Raw genomic sequence first — 19,055 nt, forward strand, 5'->3', positions numbered from 1 at the left:
TTCTTAAGTGCATAGGCACAAGACAAGCGTAAGGGTAAATTTATTGGTGAGAGATTGAGACATAGAACTGAGTTATAGAAAAATCTGGGCACAGAAAGGCTTTTGCCAGCACTTACCCTTACTTTTGGGATCACTCATTCCCTTTTGTTCTTCATAATGCCTTTTTTTTTTCTTTTTTTTAATTATGTTTGTGTCTTGATTGTCCTAGAGCAGTAGTTTTACAGCTGTGGAGAGAGTTGCTAAAGAGCTATGAGAAGGAGAGACTAGAAGCTGGTAAACTAGTTACTTCATCCATTTATTGGACAGATGAACAGTTGAGTGTGTTTTATCTCTCTTTGATAAAAGATTTTATTCGAAAACAATAGTTCCACTGTTTTAAAGAGGCTTAAAATCATTTACCTTTCTTTATCTGGCTCTCAGGCATCCTTGATTTCCCTGGCTAGATGATTGTACAGGAGACCTGATTTCTAGAAAGAGATCTGAAATTTCATCTTCAGTTAAAATGTTGTTATAATAGCTAATATTGAATAATATTGTGTGCCATGCACTGTTCTGAACACTTTATCTGTAATAACTTGTTGAATCATCACATCAGCCTTAAGAGAGAGACTTACTCTCATTTCATAGATGAGAAGACTGTAGCACAGAGAAGTTAGATAACTTGCTGCAGGTCACACCATATAGTAAGTGGTGGATCTGGGATTGCATCTAGGCAACTCTGGTTCTAGAATCACTGTGCTTATTACTCACCTCTCTAATGACAGTGCTATTAATGTTAGCTAAGTATAGTAGAAACATTCCTATTCTTTCTTTTTTGTAGGTAACATTGTGGATTTTGAAGTGTTTCTTAGAATCTTATTTCTCCACAGAAAAAATCATTAAGTTTTAAGTGACTGATTTGTAATTTTATGTTTAGAACCAAGTGTGCTTATTAGTAAAGAAACTTATCAGTGACAAACATATGAGAATTAACAAAGAAAGATAAAAGAATGGAGTTAAATTTAGAGCACTTTTACATTTTGCATTTTTCCTTTATGGGTCATTGTGTTTTAATTTGCCAGTCTTACCTGTTTTCAAAGACATCTTAGCTTTCAGATGATGTTTTAGTTAGAAACTTACTTCTTAATTAACAGCTTAGCAAATGCTTGTTTGGCCAATCATGTTTACAGAGATACTGAAGACTTTTATCTTTTTTATCCTGTTTTTTAACAAACCATAGCTGGAGTCCTTTAACCATTAGTGGTATCAGATACCTGGAAATTGTGTTATAACAAAGAGGTGCCTTTAAAAATTTGATTGAGGGCACCTGGATGGCTCAGTGGATTAAAAGCCTCTGCGTTTGGCTCAGGTCGTGATCTCAGGGTCCTGGGATCAAGCCCCGTATGGGGCTCTCTGCTCAGCAGGGAGCCTGCTTCCTCCTCTCTCTCTGCCTACCTCTTTGACTACTTGTGATCTCTCTGTCTCTGTCAAGTAAATAAATAAAATCTTTAAAAAAAAATTTTTTTTTTGATTGAGAGGTTAGACCTTCCAGTGAAGTGATAATTCATAGTGGAATGTGTGCTTTCTTTGAATAGTTATTTAAAAGTGCAAAAACACAGTGCTTAGTAAATTACAGGTATTTAATTTAGAGGTTTTATGGTTTGATTTAGAAATCACCTCATCTTTTACAAGTATGCAGCTTGGTTTTTGTTCATTTTAAAAAAGAAACTAAAGCATGGAGAGGTGAAGTGCCTTGCTCAGAGGTAAGATGGCTTATAATGACAGTATGCATTGAGCCCTTACTTTCGGACCTAATACTTAGGCTTTTCTTCTGTAGCTGTGTGCATATTCTCCACGGATACCTTGAAGATATATAGAAAAAATTTTGATATGTGTAAACAATATGGTGGCAGAGTGTCCTATGTTACACTTAACCATTAAGAAGGAATTGTTTCTAGATGTCCCTAAATGCAAAATTCTTTAAAAACTGAACTAGTTGTAGTGCATGCTCAGGGAGGTTGAGTTCCACATACCCTTATTAAAAAAGAAAGCTACATATGGAAGACCTTGATTATAGAAAATATAATTTGCAGAGGAAGGAGAGAGATGTAGGTATATCTTGAAGGTTTTAAGCTTATTATGGGCTAAGTGGGATCTACTCAGCACTATTCCTCTGCCTCCCTTTTTCCTAGCTTTCTCCTCGAAGTATTTTGTCTCTTGTAAAAGTGGCTACATTTTGAGGTGAGAAGGCCCTATAAGGTAGGTTGTGATCATCAAAGGCTCACCTTTTTCAGGGGTGCTAAATGGCCAGACTGAGCTACAAAGCCTTAGAATAAATTCAGTTTCACTGCGAGGCTGATGGGTATGAGTCACGATCTGAGGTGCTTGAGAGAACGCGGAGTGTGTCAGGTATTTGAAACCTTGAATCGACCTACTATTGGGCAGGCTCTTTCTACTAGAATTCATAAATAGTTTTTGTGATCTGATAAATTTTTTTTTTTTTTTTTTTTTTTAGTTTCCCATGAGATCTTTTGAACCTGTAGTAGATCACAGTAATGACATTTTATTATCACTGAAATTTTAGAATACCAGAGTCTTTAAAGTGATAGACTTTTATTCCCTCTTTGTTTCTGTTCAGAAAACAAGTCCAGTGATTAAGGGAAACTTCCACAAAATCAGAACCAAAAAGAACCCCTGTCTCAGGTACTTCGTTTTACCCAAATCTTTGAGCCTGGCCTTGGCAGGTAGATTTTCTGACTCTCTAGGCACTGTTCTTTCCCTACCAGTGTTTTCCAGCTTGTCCTGTTCATGAGAATTGTCAGGGTTGTCTGCTAAAAATACAGCTTCATTGACCCTATCTTGGAGATTTTGATGGAGTCATTTTGGGAATGTTTTTAATAAGGACTGAAGTGATTGTGATGGCTTAAGTCATCCATTTGGAAACTACACTACTCCTGCACGCTTTCCCATAGAGAAAGTTTTGTTTTATGCTCAAAGCTGGATAAGTTTTTGGATCTTGCTTATGTATAAGGCAAGGCTAACCTATGTTGGAAATTCTTGCACTTTGCGAATTTTGTGAACTGTTAAATTAAATGCCAATTTTGTCCCATGATCTAAAAGATACTGTAGCAGCCCTAATAAAAGACATTAGAATGTATAATCTGTGATTATTATATTTTCTTTAGTTTTATTTGGTTTTCATGTATATTTCTGTTGGAATTCTGATTTTAGTTGCAGTCATCTGATGCTAATATTCTCTTAGCCTACCATACTAGGAAGAGCTTGGGATAGCAAGAAGTAGTAAAATCTGGTAACTGTGACTGGTAAATTAGACTTTGTTAATAGAATTAATTAGCTTTCTGTGTTTTATTTTGCTAGGCTTGATATTTGGAAAGTATTAGCAAGACTGATTCAGCTTATAAATTGCCCATCTCTTATCTCATTAATTTGTTCATTCAACAAACATTGTCAACTGTGTACCTTCTACACTGACTGATGTCTCTGTTGGGAAAAAGAAATACAGATGTTGGCATAAACATGAATTTTGCTTACTGCCAGAATGAATAAACTTCTGTTAGCTAAATGTTCATGAGTTGGTTGGGGGTCTAATCAAAATCCATCAGTTGTTCTTTCCCACTTCAAGGAAAGAGAATAAAGGAATTATAAGAATTTAAGGCCAGGTGAGAGGGCTAAGTTTTGGATTTGACTCTGAAGAAAAACAAGACAATTACACCTGCCTACAGATGTCTTAAGGGTAGAATTTATTTAGGAGCCTTCTTTTTCTCCCCAAGAACTGCATATTTCAGTACCATGGACTTTGCTTATCTCCTCCTTATATTTGAGTAAATAACTTTAGCTCTAGAATTATCTCCTGCCCAGATGGATTAAAATGAGGCTCTCACAGGAAATGCTGATTCTGATCTGTAAGATACAGTTGAGTATAGTTCTTTAAATGAACAGACTCCTGTTGGTTCTTTGGGCAGGTCAGGACAGAAACTCCTAAGACTAAGACTTTGGCAGTAGAATGCCCAAGAACCTATTTTTGTTTTCCCTTCACTTTATTTTATTTTTTTTAAAGGTTTATTTTTTAAAGATTTTTATTTTATTTATTTGACAGAGATCGCAAGTAGGCAGAAAGGCAGGCAGAGAGAGAGAGGAAGGGAAGCAGGCTCCCTGTCGAGCAGAGAGCCCAATGCAGGGCTCAATCCCAGGACCCTGGGATCATGTACTGAACCGAAGGCAGAGGCTTTAACCCACTGAGCCACCTAGGCGCCCCCGTTTTCCCTTCACTTTAAAGAAATAGTAATTGTCTTAAGTGCACGAAGTGTTTAATACTTAAGCATTTGTACAGCATTCAAGTACTGCTGTTTTGAACATTCAGGGATATAAGGGGGAAAGTATAAATGAATTGGTTGCTTATTCTATTTGTATGGTATTAGCATATACAGAGTGTATTTTTGAAGAAAAGTGTGCTTAAAAGTACACATTTTGTCTTAAGTTATTGACGTCTGTGATTCTGGTTTTTTAAAAATGTTGTGATGCTATCTCCTTGGGAAACAAAGTTTACTTTGAAATGAAAACTTTTTCCCTAATGCAACACATTGGAGATGGGAAACTAAGTAACTGTTCCTGTCTTGTTGCCACTATACCCACATTAAATTTTTATTTATTATTACTTAGCGGTTATGACCATGGCAAGTCATTTTTTGGACTGTGGTTTCTGTTGTACTGCATGGTAGATGAGGTGACTTTTTGAGGCCTTTCCAGATTTGGGATTAGGGGTTCAGTTGGCTTTGCATGAATGATGAGTGCTTACCTCAGAAACCAGTATCCCTTAGGGAGTTGAAACTGGTAATGTGCTGCCCACCTGCCCTGGGCCTGCTGACACCCGTGGTGAAACGAAGAAACCTTCTCAAAGGGGTAGGGCCTCAGGCTCTTGCTCAGTTCAGTTGACCCTTGCTCTTCAGGTTGACAGGCTCCTTGTTGCTTGGAGTAATTGTAGCTTGTCCATTGAACCATTTCAAATAAAGAAGCATGTAGAAGAAATGGCAGCATATTTCATCTTGAACTAAAATTGGCATATTTAAAAAGCCTTATTGAAATTGTTGATTTTTTAATCTCATGTAAACATTGATGAAACTATGAGTGGCCCCAGTTTTGTGAATGTGTGTTCTGAGAAGTTCAGTTGTAACTTGGTTCTTTAAACATTTTCCATAGAAACAGTATTAAAAGGTAGATAAATGTGATGTAAGACAGACACCTATTTAGCTCATAATATTGCTATAATACGAGGCGGCTGGGTGGTTTACTGGGTTGGGGCGTCTGCCTTCCGCTTGGGTCATGATCCCCAGGGTCCCTGAGTTGGGCTCTCTGCTCAGTGGGAAGCCTGCTTCCCCCCCTCTGCCTGCCTCTCTGCCTACTTTTGATCTCTGTCAGATAAATAAAATCTTTAAAAATAAATAAATATTGCTATCATACTTACTTTTTTTTTAAAGACTTTATTTGAGAGAGAGAACAAGCAGTGTGGAGGGGCAGAGAGAGAGAAACAGAGAAAGAGAAGCAGAGTCCTTGCTGAGTAGGAAGCCCGATGCAGGGCTGATCCCAGGATTCCAAGATCATGACCTGAGCCCAAGGCAGATACTTAACCGACTAGGCCACCCAGGCACTCCTTTAACACTTTCTTTTTGATGACATAGTAGCTACTAGTACTGTAAGTTAGTTTTAGAGGCAAGAAATATATGTATATGTTTGGTTTTTTTAAATTTGAATCATAAATACCTTAAGTGAAACTCCTGACATGGGACAGTACTATTGATTCAATTAAAAGAAGTTTCAATGCCACGATTTACAAAAGGTAAAAATTAGGACGCCTGGGTGGCTCAGTTGGTTGGACGACTGCCTTCGGCTCAGGTCATGATCCCGGAGTCCCGGGATCGAGTCCCACATCAGGCTCCCAGCTCCATGGGGAGTCTGCTTCGCTCTCTGACCTTCTTCTCGCTCATGCTCTCTCTCACTGTCTCTCTCTCAAATAAATAAATAAAATCTTAAAAAAAAAAAAAGGTAAAAATTAAGTATTTGAACAGGTTTCGTGGGTTAGATAGGTAGGTGCCAGCAGGATTCTGAGTGACTCTAGCTACTTTTATGGATCCCTTCACTCTGTCTGCCTTTATATATGCAGGGATACTACATACATGTTCAAAAAAATAAAAGACAAAAATAATCCAGTTGAGGCTACTTTGGGAATTCATCCCATTTTTATTGAAATCACCTCTCTCACCACCTCACTGTGTCAGTTCCTGCAGGTAGGTAGTTCTTTCCCCCAGTATACAAGTGACATTACTCTGTGAGCATTATACATGACCTCATCAAGAAATCCCGGTAAAAGTTATTGACTATGCTCAGGGGCATTTAAAACTCTGGACAGCCTTCTCTTTGAAACACCTGGTTTCTGTGATGCTGGTTCTGTCACCCAATTCTCCCATAGCAGTACAGCATCTGCACTTCTCCCTTGTATATACTGACAGTTGTTCATTTTCTGGCTTTCCTTTCATATTATAAGCTCCATGAGGTCAGAGACTGTCTTGTCTTGTTCACTGCTCCATAGCTAGTCCTAGGCCTAATTCTGTATAGGTAATGGATAAATATTTGTTAAACAAACGAATGATTTTTTTTTTTTCTTTCTGTTACCCCATGAGATGGCTCGTCAAGTTCTGGTGTCAGCCCTGTTCTATTTCTTGCTTATTTTTTTCCATTGATACTGATGCCTTCAATTACTGTCTATACTGTGCATCCAGTATCCATCATTTTCATTTTGACTGCTGTCCCTGCATTTCAGCTTCTTTTTTTTTTGTTCCAAGTTTACTATGAAAAAGTATTCATAATTTATTTCTAAAGTGGAAAAGTGGATTACCAAATGGCCAATTAAGTAGTTAAATAGATACAGCAGATTCACAATTGATACTTAACCTTCTTCCTCTTGCTACTTGCTTAGGTCCAGTGGGTCTTTTGTATAACTATACTAGGTCTCTTAAGTTTCCTCTGCCCTCAGTTTATGTTCCTCCATTCTATCCTTAACAGTATGACCAAAGCAGTCTGCTTAAATAAATAATTTGATCAGGTAATGGTTTTCTAATACCCTATAGAATAAACTTGGGAATTGGCCTTATTTTTACTTATTCATTTGGTTCTGTGAAGTTAGTGAGCAGCTTGTACCCCCAAAACAAAAAACTTTTTCCATATTTAGAACTACCAGAAATGGGACTAAATGGTTTCAAAGGTGTCCTTTTCCCCTTCACTGGTAAGAATTATGGAAGGATGGTAAGCAGTTCTCAAATGGGACAGGTTATTAGAGCTTTATGAAGCTCTGCATACTCAGACCTTTGATTGTATCTTTCAAACTGCTCAGGTCTTCCGCAGCCTGGCCCAGATAAGTTTTAATGATAAGGACCACATCTTAATCACCCCTTCACTGCATCTTCTACAGAGTAAGGGCTAAACATAAATTTATTCAGTGAATTAATAACTTCTGAGTATTTTCTTGGGTAGATGAGCTGAGGTTCTTTGGCTCTACTTCAAACTTAGTTGTTTTTTCTTCTTTTTTAATGCAGACTTACTAGGTCTGGATTGAGAGTATTAGGATCAAGTCTTGGGCCTCTGCATATTGTTATTGGTCAAATCATTTATCATCTCAGAACCTGCCTTTCTGTAAGGTTAGAATAACAGTTAATGTAATTTTGAGGACTAAAAGCGTGTGAAAAATGTTTTATCATCTGAAAATGCTTTATAAATGGTAGAAGTTAATAAAAATTGATGTTTTTAAAATATGTATACCAATATACATTGTTTGAAATACAGATATGTCACTAATATTACTCTCTCACTTTATAATTAGGCTCATTTTTTAGCCTAGCAAAGGAAATAAATACAGTTGCTTTCTCTTAAAAAAAAAAAATACTTCCTCAACTAACTATTCAAGGCCAAATTTCTCTCATATTGTTGAATTCTCAGTATTTTAATGCCAAATTATCAGTGTCTATGGATCTTTCTACTTCGTTTTTGTGTGATTTGGACAAAGATTCAGAAATACCACTGGCAAAATTAAATAACATTTTATCCCCAAATAGACCACATTTGATAGACTTTTCCCAGTTTTTTAAAGATTTGTCTTATATTTCTGGTGGTTGGCTATGTTTTTTTATTTTTAGGTGGCAAAATCAGTGAATTATTAGCAAAAGATTTTACTCTAAACACCTTTAATTCTTTTTTCCTAATTCTTAATGAAGTTTTCCATAAACATTTATGCTCTCTGTATTTCATAGTTATAGTTTTATGTTATATGTAAGTGCTATAATTCTACTTTGTTGATAATTTCTTGTATTAACTTTTTGATTGCATATACGTTGGAATTAGATGCTTCATTATTCCGTGGTGCTTCAGGGAGCACTCTCAGTTAAAGATGAGTGGGTTCATGAATCACAGCTCTGTGAATTAGTACCTAGTGAGGGAAAATTAGTTGAAGAAAGGGCAAATTCTTGAGTCTGAGGAGGAATAGAGGTGTGTTACTGATTAAGGGTATCCTCACAAACAAGATATATTAACACATCAGCTGTTCATAAGATAGAGACACTGGCCAAGAAAGCTATTGGTATTTGTACTTTTCCCTTCATAGAGTAAATCTCTGTTCTTTCTTTCCTTTTAACCAGGTCAGTATATATTTTGTGCTCTATTTTATCACAAAAAAGAGAAGAAATACTGTAGTGAATGAAGATTCCTCTGCATTTTAGCACTGCTTTTTCTACTGTAGTTGGCTTTTGAATGAGGATGACAATGGAAGAGATGAAGAATGAAGCTGAGACCACTTCCATGGTTTCTATGCCCCTTTATGCAGTCATGTATCCTGTGTTTAATGAGGTAAGTGGGTAATCATTTCTCATATGATCTCTTCAATTCTTGATGCCTGCCTCATTTATTGTTTGTTCCTTCATATAACAAACACATAAATGAATTTTATCTGTATGTTAGGCATTGTACCAGGAGTGGACATAAAACAGTGGGGAGGGAGGAACCTAGATATATTGCTTCCCATCTGGAGGTTTCATTATAGAGGGAGAGACAGACATTGAACAAGAGAATACAAGTAATTACATAAATGGAAAGTTGTGGTGAGTCCTGTGAAGTTACCAAAAATCAAATGTTCAATAAAATAGCTGGTGGAACCTTCTTTAGGGGTCAGGACCAACTTCACCAAAGATGAGACATACATGCTAAGATTGAAAAGAGGTAAATGAGGGTTAGACAGTTGAGTTTGGGATAAACACATTTTAGGTAGCCGGAAGAACAGGCACAAAAATATCCTGATGAATTCTAGTCAGTAGAGACAAAACATATTTTTACTGATAAATGGAAGATACCATTGCTTTAGTATCTAGAAAAGATATAGTTGTCTTTTTATTTGAGGGATTTTATCTAGGACTTAATACATTTTTGGGTTTTCTTTTATTTATTTAAAGATTTTATTTATTTGACAGACAGAGATCACAAGTAGGCAGAGAAGCAGGCAGAGAGAGAGGAGAAAGCAGGCTCCCTGCTGAGCAGAGAGCCCAATGTGGGGCTCGATCCCAGGACCCTGGGATCATGACCTGAGCTGAAAGCAGAGGCTTTAACCCACTGAGCCACCCAGGCGCCCCTTGGGTTTTCTTTTAATTTAATGTTAATACGCTAAGGTATTAGAGAATTAGAGCTGAAAATTCCTTAGAAAGGATTTAATCATGTCCCTCCTTTTAATGGTGAACCAAGTTCTTAGTATGTGAAATGGTGTTCCTGAAATTACCTAGAACTAAAATCTGGGGTTCCAAATTCAGTGGCTTCACCCTTAGCCTTTCTGTACATTTAATTAGGGTCTTCTTGTTTTTGTTTTGCTATTCAGTTATAAAGCTCTCCATGCCATTGACCTTATTGTTGCTGCTGTAGCTTGGAAACACTCACCATTTCCAATGACTTTATTCCTTTTTGTAAAGTATTTAAATTAGAATAAGATTCTGGATTTCAAAGCCCTTTATCCCGCAGTAGGTTTAATAATAATGTATTTGATGCATTTGTGGTCTTAGGTCTTGGGGACAATGAGGAGTGATTCATCCTCTTCAACTTGGAAATCATGGACCTAGTTGCCATTTCAGACATATATTTTGAAATTCTAAATGCTGTCTATCAAATAGTCTTATTAGATTCAGAGAGCATAAAAGAAAACTCAAAAACTGGCTTGTATAAAAGTTAATTCTCTTGCTGTAAGTGGTCCAGTGCTAGTGTTATTATGACTCAGTATCCTAGTGCTTACTTCCGTTATCAGGGTTACCTCAGCATGTGGAATAGCTGCTGAATCTCCATTCATCATGTCCTAAGTTGTTGTCTGGAAGGCACACACACAAAAAAATGGAATAGGAGGTGAGTGTTCCTTCCAGCCAATTCAACTTCCTTCAAGTAACCTTTTTGAAAGTCCTATATAAGACTTCCATTTATATCTCATTGGCAAGAACCTAGTCTTAATGACCACACCTAGCTGCAAAGGAGGTTGGGAAATTTAGAAGTTTTTTCACTAAAGAGGAAGCAATAGGAGGCATCTTTTGAAAAACCTGTCCCTGTTATACTAATTCTATGGTAGCATTGGAGGCACTCTTTCAGGGCTGTTAATACCCATCTCTGGTAGGTATAGCCAACACTCCAGTAATTAATTCTCACACTTTGTTCCAATATGTACCCATTCATTACAAAGCTATAATTATTGTTAGAAGCAAGTGCTTCAGTTTTGCTTAGTAACTATTTACTAAATGTCAGTCATTTATTTGCTGAGTAGTCTGCTAGGGTCTGGACATGTGAAAAATAAAAAGGCGTTATACCTCTTCTTAACCATAGAGAACTATTTTCTTAAACATCTTACACAGGAGTTTAAGCAGATGCATTATGTAATTATCCTTATACCAAGGATGAGGTAAGAAGATAGTCACTGAAACTGTTAAGTAATATGTATTGATGGTTAGTGTTTTAACTTCTCAGGTACTTCCAGAACCATTATGGCGGTTCTACCCAGAGGTGCTCCCTCTTCTTGGGTCTCTATAGGTAGCTGCCCCTATGGGCTATTGGGTTAAGTTGTTTGGGACATTTCTGTATTTATCTAGTATTTTGAGTCATTACCTGAAGGAAGGGCGGTTTATATTGCAGAGCTTGTTTGATCTTCTAGTTAGTGAAGAGGAGTGAGAGAAGGGATTTTTTGCAACAACTAGAGTGATCGTTTCCTACATAAGGAAAATGGATTTTATTCAAATCTTGACTTTAGAAAATAGTCATATAGGATATGAGATTCTGATAAAATGAACTATTGGAATTCATACTGGAGCTATCTATTCTAATTTATTCATGTGTAAAAAAAAAAATAATTTGAAAGAAAAGGAAATGGCTATGAATGGACTGGTAAATCTTTTCCAGAAATAAAGGCAATGATTCTCACTAGATAACATCTAAAAAATATGTGGGTTAATGGCTCAGAATTAGAACGTGTTCCCAAATGTTTCATAGTTGGTTCAAGAATTAATTGTTAAAACTGAATTGGAAAATGAAATGGCTAGATGTAGCAGACTGAGAGATACTGTGTCAGATTGTCAGGTCTAGTTCTGGAATTTATGGTCTAACATCATGGTATCAAACTTTCTATAAAAATTATTTCTGTCATGTTACTTAAAAACAAGTATTCAGAAATAATAGGCCTTTAGGAGTTGTGATAGTAGGTCTCCTCTTTGATAGAGGTATCAAATATGGGGCTTGATTTAGGAATGGAATAAAATAATTAAGCCTTCAAATGTGAAGTGTTTGGTTGAAAAGAATAAAATACTAGCATTATTGTCTGACATTCCAGTGTATTAATGTAACATCTAAAATAAAATACCTAGGGCTGCCTGGGTGGCTCAGTCGTTAAGCATCTGCCTTCTGCTCAGGTCATGATCCCAGGGTCCTAAGATCTAGCCCTACTTCGGGATGCCTGCTCTGCTTCTCCCTCTCCTACTCTTCCTGCTTGTGTTCCCTCTTTCACTGTCTCTCTGTGTCAAATAAATAAATACAATATTTTAAAAAAATAATTAAGGGGCGCCTGGGTGGCTCAGTGGGTTAAAGCCTCTGCCTTCGGCTCGGGTCATGGTCCCGGGGTCCTGGGATCGAGCCCCACATGGGGCTCTCTGCTCTGCGGGGAGCCTGCTAACTCCTCTCTCTCTCTCTGCCTGCCTCTCTACCTACTTGTGATCTCTGTCTGTCAAATAAATAAATAAAATCTTTTAAATGAATAAATAAATAAATAAATGAGATACCTAGTCAGTTAAACATTAGTATTTAACCGTAGTTCAAACATAGATTTTTCTACAGATCTAATGGGGAAATTAGAATTTAGTTTGGTTTTTTTGTGCTATACGGATTTAAAGATAAAATGTTTGTGAAATTAATTTAGAGAAAATAGTATCAGTAAGGATGAATGTTTAACTCTGGAGCTAAATGATATACTTAATTTTGTCCACAGTGTGTTGAAAGAGTTAAAAAACTTATACATTCTCACCCTAACATAACATCCGTAATAGTAACAATGGTGGTCTGAAGTCAACTTGTAGAACAGATATTTAGGTAGTATCCTTAGATAGCATCCTTACATCTGGGAAATTTTAGTACTGTTACTCCAGCTCACAAAGGGAAGTTATTTATGGCATTCTGGGAGTTTGATGCTTGCTAAACTTAATGAAGCTGTGCCAAGATAGCTGAGAAAGGGTTAGTCTTGTTATTTAATCAACTGCTGCAGAGTTCAGAGTCCAAGTATATTGCATGTGTTGTAAATGTACTGTGAAATAGGTCTGGTTACCTTATGGAATAATGAGTTTATAGAAGCCTTGTGACAAGTCTTAGATCAGGTTCTCCTGTACTGTATAACTTTCTACTGATTCTGTGCGTATGGAGGAGAAGTGAAGTATAGTTCAGTTCTTCATTCCAGGAAAAGACACACCATGAATCATTTCCTGTGACTTTTTAGAGGAATTATTTTAAGGTGAAGTATAATTTCTGAAAGAATCTATATTGTGTTTTGAGATAGGAATAAAAAATCTTGCAACCAAATATAAATTTTAGATCACCAGGGTTTATAGGCTTGTTTATAAATGATACAAAAGTGGTAGTTCTGAGTAAGTAATTAATACTCTATTCAGAAGCATCCAACAGTTATTTCTGCCAACTCAGCAGAATATACAACTCTTAATTTTTTCCAACAAGCAAATGAAATCTGGGACTATTTCTCCAACTTCAGATACCTAACTATCTTTTTTTTTTTTTTTAATTAAAAGAAAAAAATCAAACCCCAAAATTGAAGCATAGTAAACATACCTCTCCATAGTGAAGGCATGGGTTTTATCTGCAGTCCCTTCCTTCATCCAAAGGTGATCATAGTTAATATCTTGCATAAGAATTACTGCTCCGCCCCTTACTCTAGGCTATGTAGTCTTATATTTCTTACCTTGTTTATAAACTGATGATAAACAGTAATATATTTATTTTTCATAACTCTGTAAAGTAAAAGACTTAACATGTTGTAGTACTGAGACTAGTACCAGGTAGAGCTGTTATTCGGAAGTCTTTGGGCAATTTTCTGATCAATTGTGATCATTCCTTAGACTTTTACATTCTAGTAGGCAATTTTTAATGAAACATTTTTATAATAGGTGACTCTCCTTACCTTTTTTGCTGGACAACTTGGCAACCCCAGAAACAGATTATTTTAGAAACCACTACTGCATTTAATATGTTTAAAGCACATTACTGCATTTGTCTTCTCTGTGGCAGCACAAAAGTTAATATAATAGGTGGCCTCTTGAGTCTATCTACTTACCTTCTAGCTTGTTTTTTTAATCTGACTACTCATTTTCATTTGAGTTATAAGAGATGTACCTTTTATTCTTTTTTTTCAAGATTTGTCTATTTATTTAAGAGAGAGAGAAAAAGAGAGCGTGCACACACGTGCAGGAGGAAGGGCAGAGAGAGAGGGACAAGCAGACTCCATGCCCAGCTCTGCTAGGGGCTCCATCCCGGGACCCTGAGATCATGACCTGAGCTGAAATCAAGTTGAATGCATAACCAACTGAGCCACCGAGGTGCCCGTTTTTCTTGTGTCTTGGCCTTGTTTGATTCCTTTTAAGGATAGACTCAATAGTTTTTGTGGTGAGGGGAGAAGGTTGTCAGCAAGAAGGAATACTTTCAAAAGATTTTATATGAGACCTACAAAACTTAAGTAACGAAGGAGTTAAATGGATTTTTTTTTTCCCAGTTATGGGTGTAGGAGTTGGGCTTGATAACTAGAAAATAAGGTAGTGATGAGCTGATTGATACCTTTGGAGGGACCAATGCAATAAATGCACTCTGATTGGAATCAAAATTTTGTGTAAGCTTTTGAAATATTTTTATAAATATTATGGAGAGTTAAATTTGACCAAGTTTGCAGTTAATAGTGCTGTCAGAAGCTATCAAGTATACATTACAGGAGGAGCTCACAAAACAGAACAGGAAGAATGTGTTGTTGGGGGGTGAGAGCCCTTCTGTTAAGTTCATTCAGCCTGTCTTTCTTCTAGCTGGGACTTCAGGAGGCACTTTCCTTACTTTTTTTGGTGAAATGAGATTAGGTGCCCTGTTCTCTTGTGCTTATTCTCTTTTTTCCCTTTAGCCTTTTATTGGTGCCATGAAATTCATAGATGGCTGAGGCCCGAGGAAGGCCTCTTTTTATCCAGATACCCATTAATGCAAGGTGTAAATGTATGTTTCTTCCTCCTCTTTCGAATTCAGAATCAAATACTACTAAGAAGTGATTGCATTGGCTCTTTAAAGATATCCTAAGCAACAGCTGTTATCTCAAAATCTTAAAAAAATTACTGTATTGGGGTGCCTGGGTGGCTTAGTGAGTTGAGCCTCTGCCTTTGGCTCAAGTCATGATCTCAGAGTCCTGGGATCAAGCCCTGCATCGGGCTCTCTGCTCAGCGGGGAGGCTGCTTCTCCCTCTCTCTTTGCTTGCCTCTCTGCCTACTTCTGATATCTCTCTGTGTCAAGTAAACAAAATCTTTAAAAAAAAATTACTGGACTAATTAGTGGAAGTATTAAAAACAAAATGGAAATTCTTTTCTGTTCTAAACTCACATAAAAACTTTACTCCCGCATGTGTTAACCAACCCTGAAGAAACCCGTAAGTGGGCAAATGGCTCAGGAAGGTGATTTTAAGAGGCTGTGTTCTTCAGGGACCAGTTCAGATCTCACCTCCATAAAGACTTTTTTTTTCTACTACAGCTGACAGTGATCCCATCAGTTTCCATGTAGCTGCTTACTTAAAATGATCTTCTGGGGTTCCAGGATTGTAATCTATTTCTTTGTATCTCTCACACTGACTTGCACATGGTAGAAACTCAGGAATTTGTTAGTTCTTAAGTAGTTGAAGAGATTCAGTGAGGGAGTTGATGCCAGTCTGGAAAGGGTGAATTCAGGGAGGCAGGGTAGCATTAAGTGGCTTGTGCACAAGTTTTAGAGCCAGACAGTTTTCTTATTAATCCTGCCTCTGTATGCACTAGCTGTTAAATACTACGTAAATTTATACAAACTGAATTTCTGCCTCTATAAAATAGAGTTGATGATAACTAGTTATAGATTGTGAGGATGAGATGCTCTTTATGAAAATATATAACAAAGTTCATTACTGGTGCTAAGTAAATGATAATTGTTAAGATACTGCCAGAACCTTACACTGTCATGAATGGTAAGGTGAATGTGATTTTATCATCAAATCATCTATCACTAAAGATCTAATAGGGAAGCACTTTTTATTAGGGAAGATAAAAACATATTGCACTAAGTATTACAGGCTGCAAATTATAAATAGATTTAAGAATAATTTAGATAAATTTATGGATGAGAGATTAAGTTTAATTCAAAAACTAGATATGTGCCTGTTATGCCTAGTGCTCCTTGGCTAATGGGAGTATCATATGCATAATGAAGCCTAGTGGATTTACTGCAAGATGTGTGGATATATAATGTATCTCAGAATGACTCCCAGCAGAGTTCTGGTTGAGGTGCTTCACAGCTCACGGATCTGATTTAGTATATGTCTGGCCTTTCCCTTTCTTTTCTAAGACACACGTATGTAAACTTAATCTAGAAATCTGATGTCTATCTTGGCTAATTGTATTAGTTCTTCACAGACTATTCTTTGCCTCTCTTTACTTCCCTTGACCCTTTCACATACCAGCCAGAGCAGTACAGAATGAGTTAGTAATGCTGATACTTGGAGGTACATGTGTGACTCAGACCTTTGACTTGTTGAAAGAGGTCAGAGTGTGCTGTAAACCCAAATAAGGAAATGGTTCCTATCAGAGTGGAAACATTCATCCTGTCTGCCTGCCTCTCCCTCCCTTACACAACAAGAACTTGAGATCAGAAGAGCTGAATTACTATTTTAATCTTAAGTAGGATTCATTACAATTAAATGAATTCCGTGGAAGATGAAAGTTTTTCATTTGTGGCAGCTTATTTTCACCAATTTTACAGGGTTTTTGTTGTTGTTGTTGTTCATTTGTGGTTTGTTTGGTTTTTTTGTTTTTGTTTTGCTGTATTTTCCTACCTGGTCCTCCTGTATCTTCCCTTTTATCTACTAAGGCAATGTTAGATTTTACTGGATTTATAGAAGCCAAGTTTAAAACTGAGTTAAATGGCCTGATATTTATTTTTGGAGATAAAGTATTTATCTTGGCACATTTTGTTGCTTTTTTGCTTAGCGTGCATAACTTGTAGGGAGATAAGGTTCTTGACATTTCTGTCTTGTTTAGAAAATAAAGTGATTTAATAAAGTGTAGGCCATGCCTTAGATATATATGTGTATATATGTTGTTTATAAAGGAAAACTTACATTTATTGCCTCAAGGGGTTGAAAGGAATATTTATTGCAAGGTATGATATGTTCGTAAGATTTTTGTGAAAAGACTGCACTTGCATAAAAATCGTACAAAAGTTAACATTGTTTTTGAACATTTTAATATTGTCCCCCATAAAAAATGTATGCATTGAGTTTTATTGAGTTAATTGGCCCAATTTTTAGGGACTAAAAAAATTGGAATTTAACTGAAGGTAGTTATTTTAAGCCTAACATTTAACTTTTCAACAAATGGATTTTTTTTTTTTAAGCTCACTGAAAAATGAATTCTGTAAAGTGTATAATAAGGACATGTATCTTTTTTTTTAAGATTTTATTTATTTATTAGAGAGAGCACAAGTAGGCAGAGCAGCAGGCAGAGGCAGATGGAGAGGGAGAAGCAGGCTCTCTGTTGAGCAGGGAGCCGACGTGGGGCTCGATCCCAGGACCCTGGGATCATGACCTGAGCCGAAGGCAGAGGCTTTAACCCACTGAACCACCCAGCCGACCCCAGGACATGTATCTTTCAGAATTGTAAATCTCACATATTTTATATTAAAATTAAAAGCTTTGGGATTGAACTTTTGATTCAGTATTTTAGGTAACCTTTCTTAAATCCAGATAACATAGAGGACAGATGATCTACAGTCCTTACTTACTATCAAACCTTGTGTCAGTGCTGTTTGCTAATTCATAAAATAGACTATCCTCAACTTAATCCCTGACTGAGGGATTGTAAAATAATTTAAAAAGAGTAAGGTAATTAATACAAAGAATCTTAAATAATAAATGTTTTCTTGGTGTTGGTCATTTCTGTTCATTCAATTTGCCATATACTGGCAACAGAGCATTGAGAGTTGATCTTAAACCCTATTTTCAGTAATTGAAGTAAATATGTTTATTCTTTTTATAATAACTTGATATTATTTTGCATTCTGTGCTCATCTTAAATCCAATTTTAAGGTAGAGTGTGTCTTGTTTTTAAAAAGAATGAAGAATTCATACATCCCTCAATTTCTCATGGTTTCTAATGAAAATTTTAGATGACCTGTGTATTTGAAGAATTAAGGTGATTTAGAATAATTAGCAAGTATTTTTGTTGAGCAAATGATGGATGTATCAGAGTTATTACTATAGACTGGAATATCAAAAATGCACCTTTTCTAAGGAAATTGGTACTAATAGTGATTTAAAATTTATATTGCAGCTAGAACGAGTAAACCTGTCAGCAGCTCAGACACTGAGAGCAGCTTTCATTAAGGTGAGGTGCAAATAATTTATTATGATTAAAATGTATGTTGTATATAAATCTGAATATCATGTAAGAATTGCCACTTTATTTCCTTTTAGTGAAAATCTCTTCAGCTGTTTTATGTCTGTTTTAGTGTACTCTGTAAAGCTTAAAACACTTCTCAGAAGTGAATTAAAACAAATGCTGTTTCCTTTGTATTCATCTTTTTGTCACTTTGTACTTTGAAAACTGACTGGAGTTTTTTCTCTTTAGCTTTAGAGTATATTTTTGAATTTCTTTTTCTATTATTTGACTTGCTAAAAATTTTTGTAAAATTATAACTCAAAAAGATGTTTTTCATAATGCTTAATTATAGAACATAAGAATAAAACAGTATTTTTGATAGGAAAACAAGACCTGTGTGGGAGTCAGATTAAGGATACATTGCAAGCATACAACCAAGTCATTCAGAGTGAATTTTTTGTTGTCTTTAGACCTGTACTGTTTGATAAATACTAGCTACATGTTGCAGTTGAGTACTTAAAATATGGCTAGTTCAAATTGAGTTGTACTCCCAAGTATAAAATACACACCAGATTTTGAATACTTAGTATAAGGTAAAGAATGTAAAATAACTCAGGAATTAGTATTTTATATTAATTGCATGTTGAAATTAATAATATTTTGGATGTACTCTTAAAATGATTTCATGTATTTATTTTTACTTTTGTAACATGGCCACTAGAAAATTTATAATTAACAATGAAATTTGTTGCTTGTGTTATATTTCTGTTGGACAGCCCTATTATATATACTGGGTGCGTTCTTTCATATAAAACTTTATCCATCCCCTTTCCTTTCCCAGTACATATCATGGTGCCT

At 36.1% G+C, this 19,055-nt stretch overlaps 1 protein-coding gene across 3 annotated transcripts in view; it reads left to right on the forward strand.

Moving 5' to 3' along the window:
• PDCD10 (programmed cell death 10) overlaps positions 1-19,055 on the forward strand; it is a 48,503-nt gene that overhangs the window by 9,844 nt on the left and 19,604 nt on the right. Inside the window, exons 2-3 of one of the 3 annotated variants that reach the window (XM_059391613.1) lie at positions 8,783-8,889; positions 18,150-18,203. In XM_059391613.1, the coding sequence (XP_059247596.1) occupies positions 8,794-8,889; positions 18,150-18,203 (150 nt within the window). In that variant the 5' untranslated portion in view covers positions 8,783-8,793. Of the gene's footprint in view, positions 1-8,681; positions 8,890-18,149; positions 18,204-19,055 lie in introns of all 3 variants that reach the window. The other 2 variants (XM_059391612.1, XM_059391611.1) reach the window with 2 other exon arrangements.

This window comes from Mustela nigripes, chromosome 2 (genome assembly GCF_022355385.1).
Source record: "Mustela nigripes isolate SB6536 chromosome 2, MUSNIG.SB6536, whole genome shotgun sequence".
Taxonomy (NCBI): Eukaryota; Metazoa; Chordata; class Mammalia; order Carnivora; family Mustelidae; genus Mustela; species Mustela nigripes.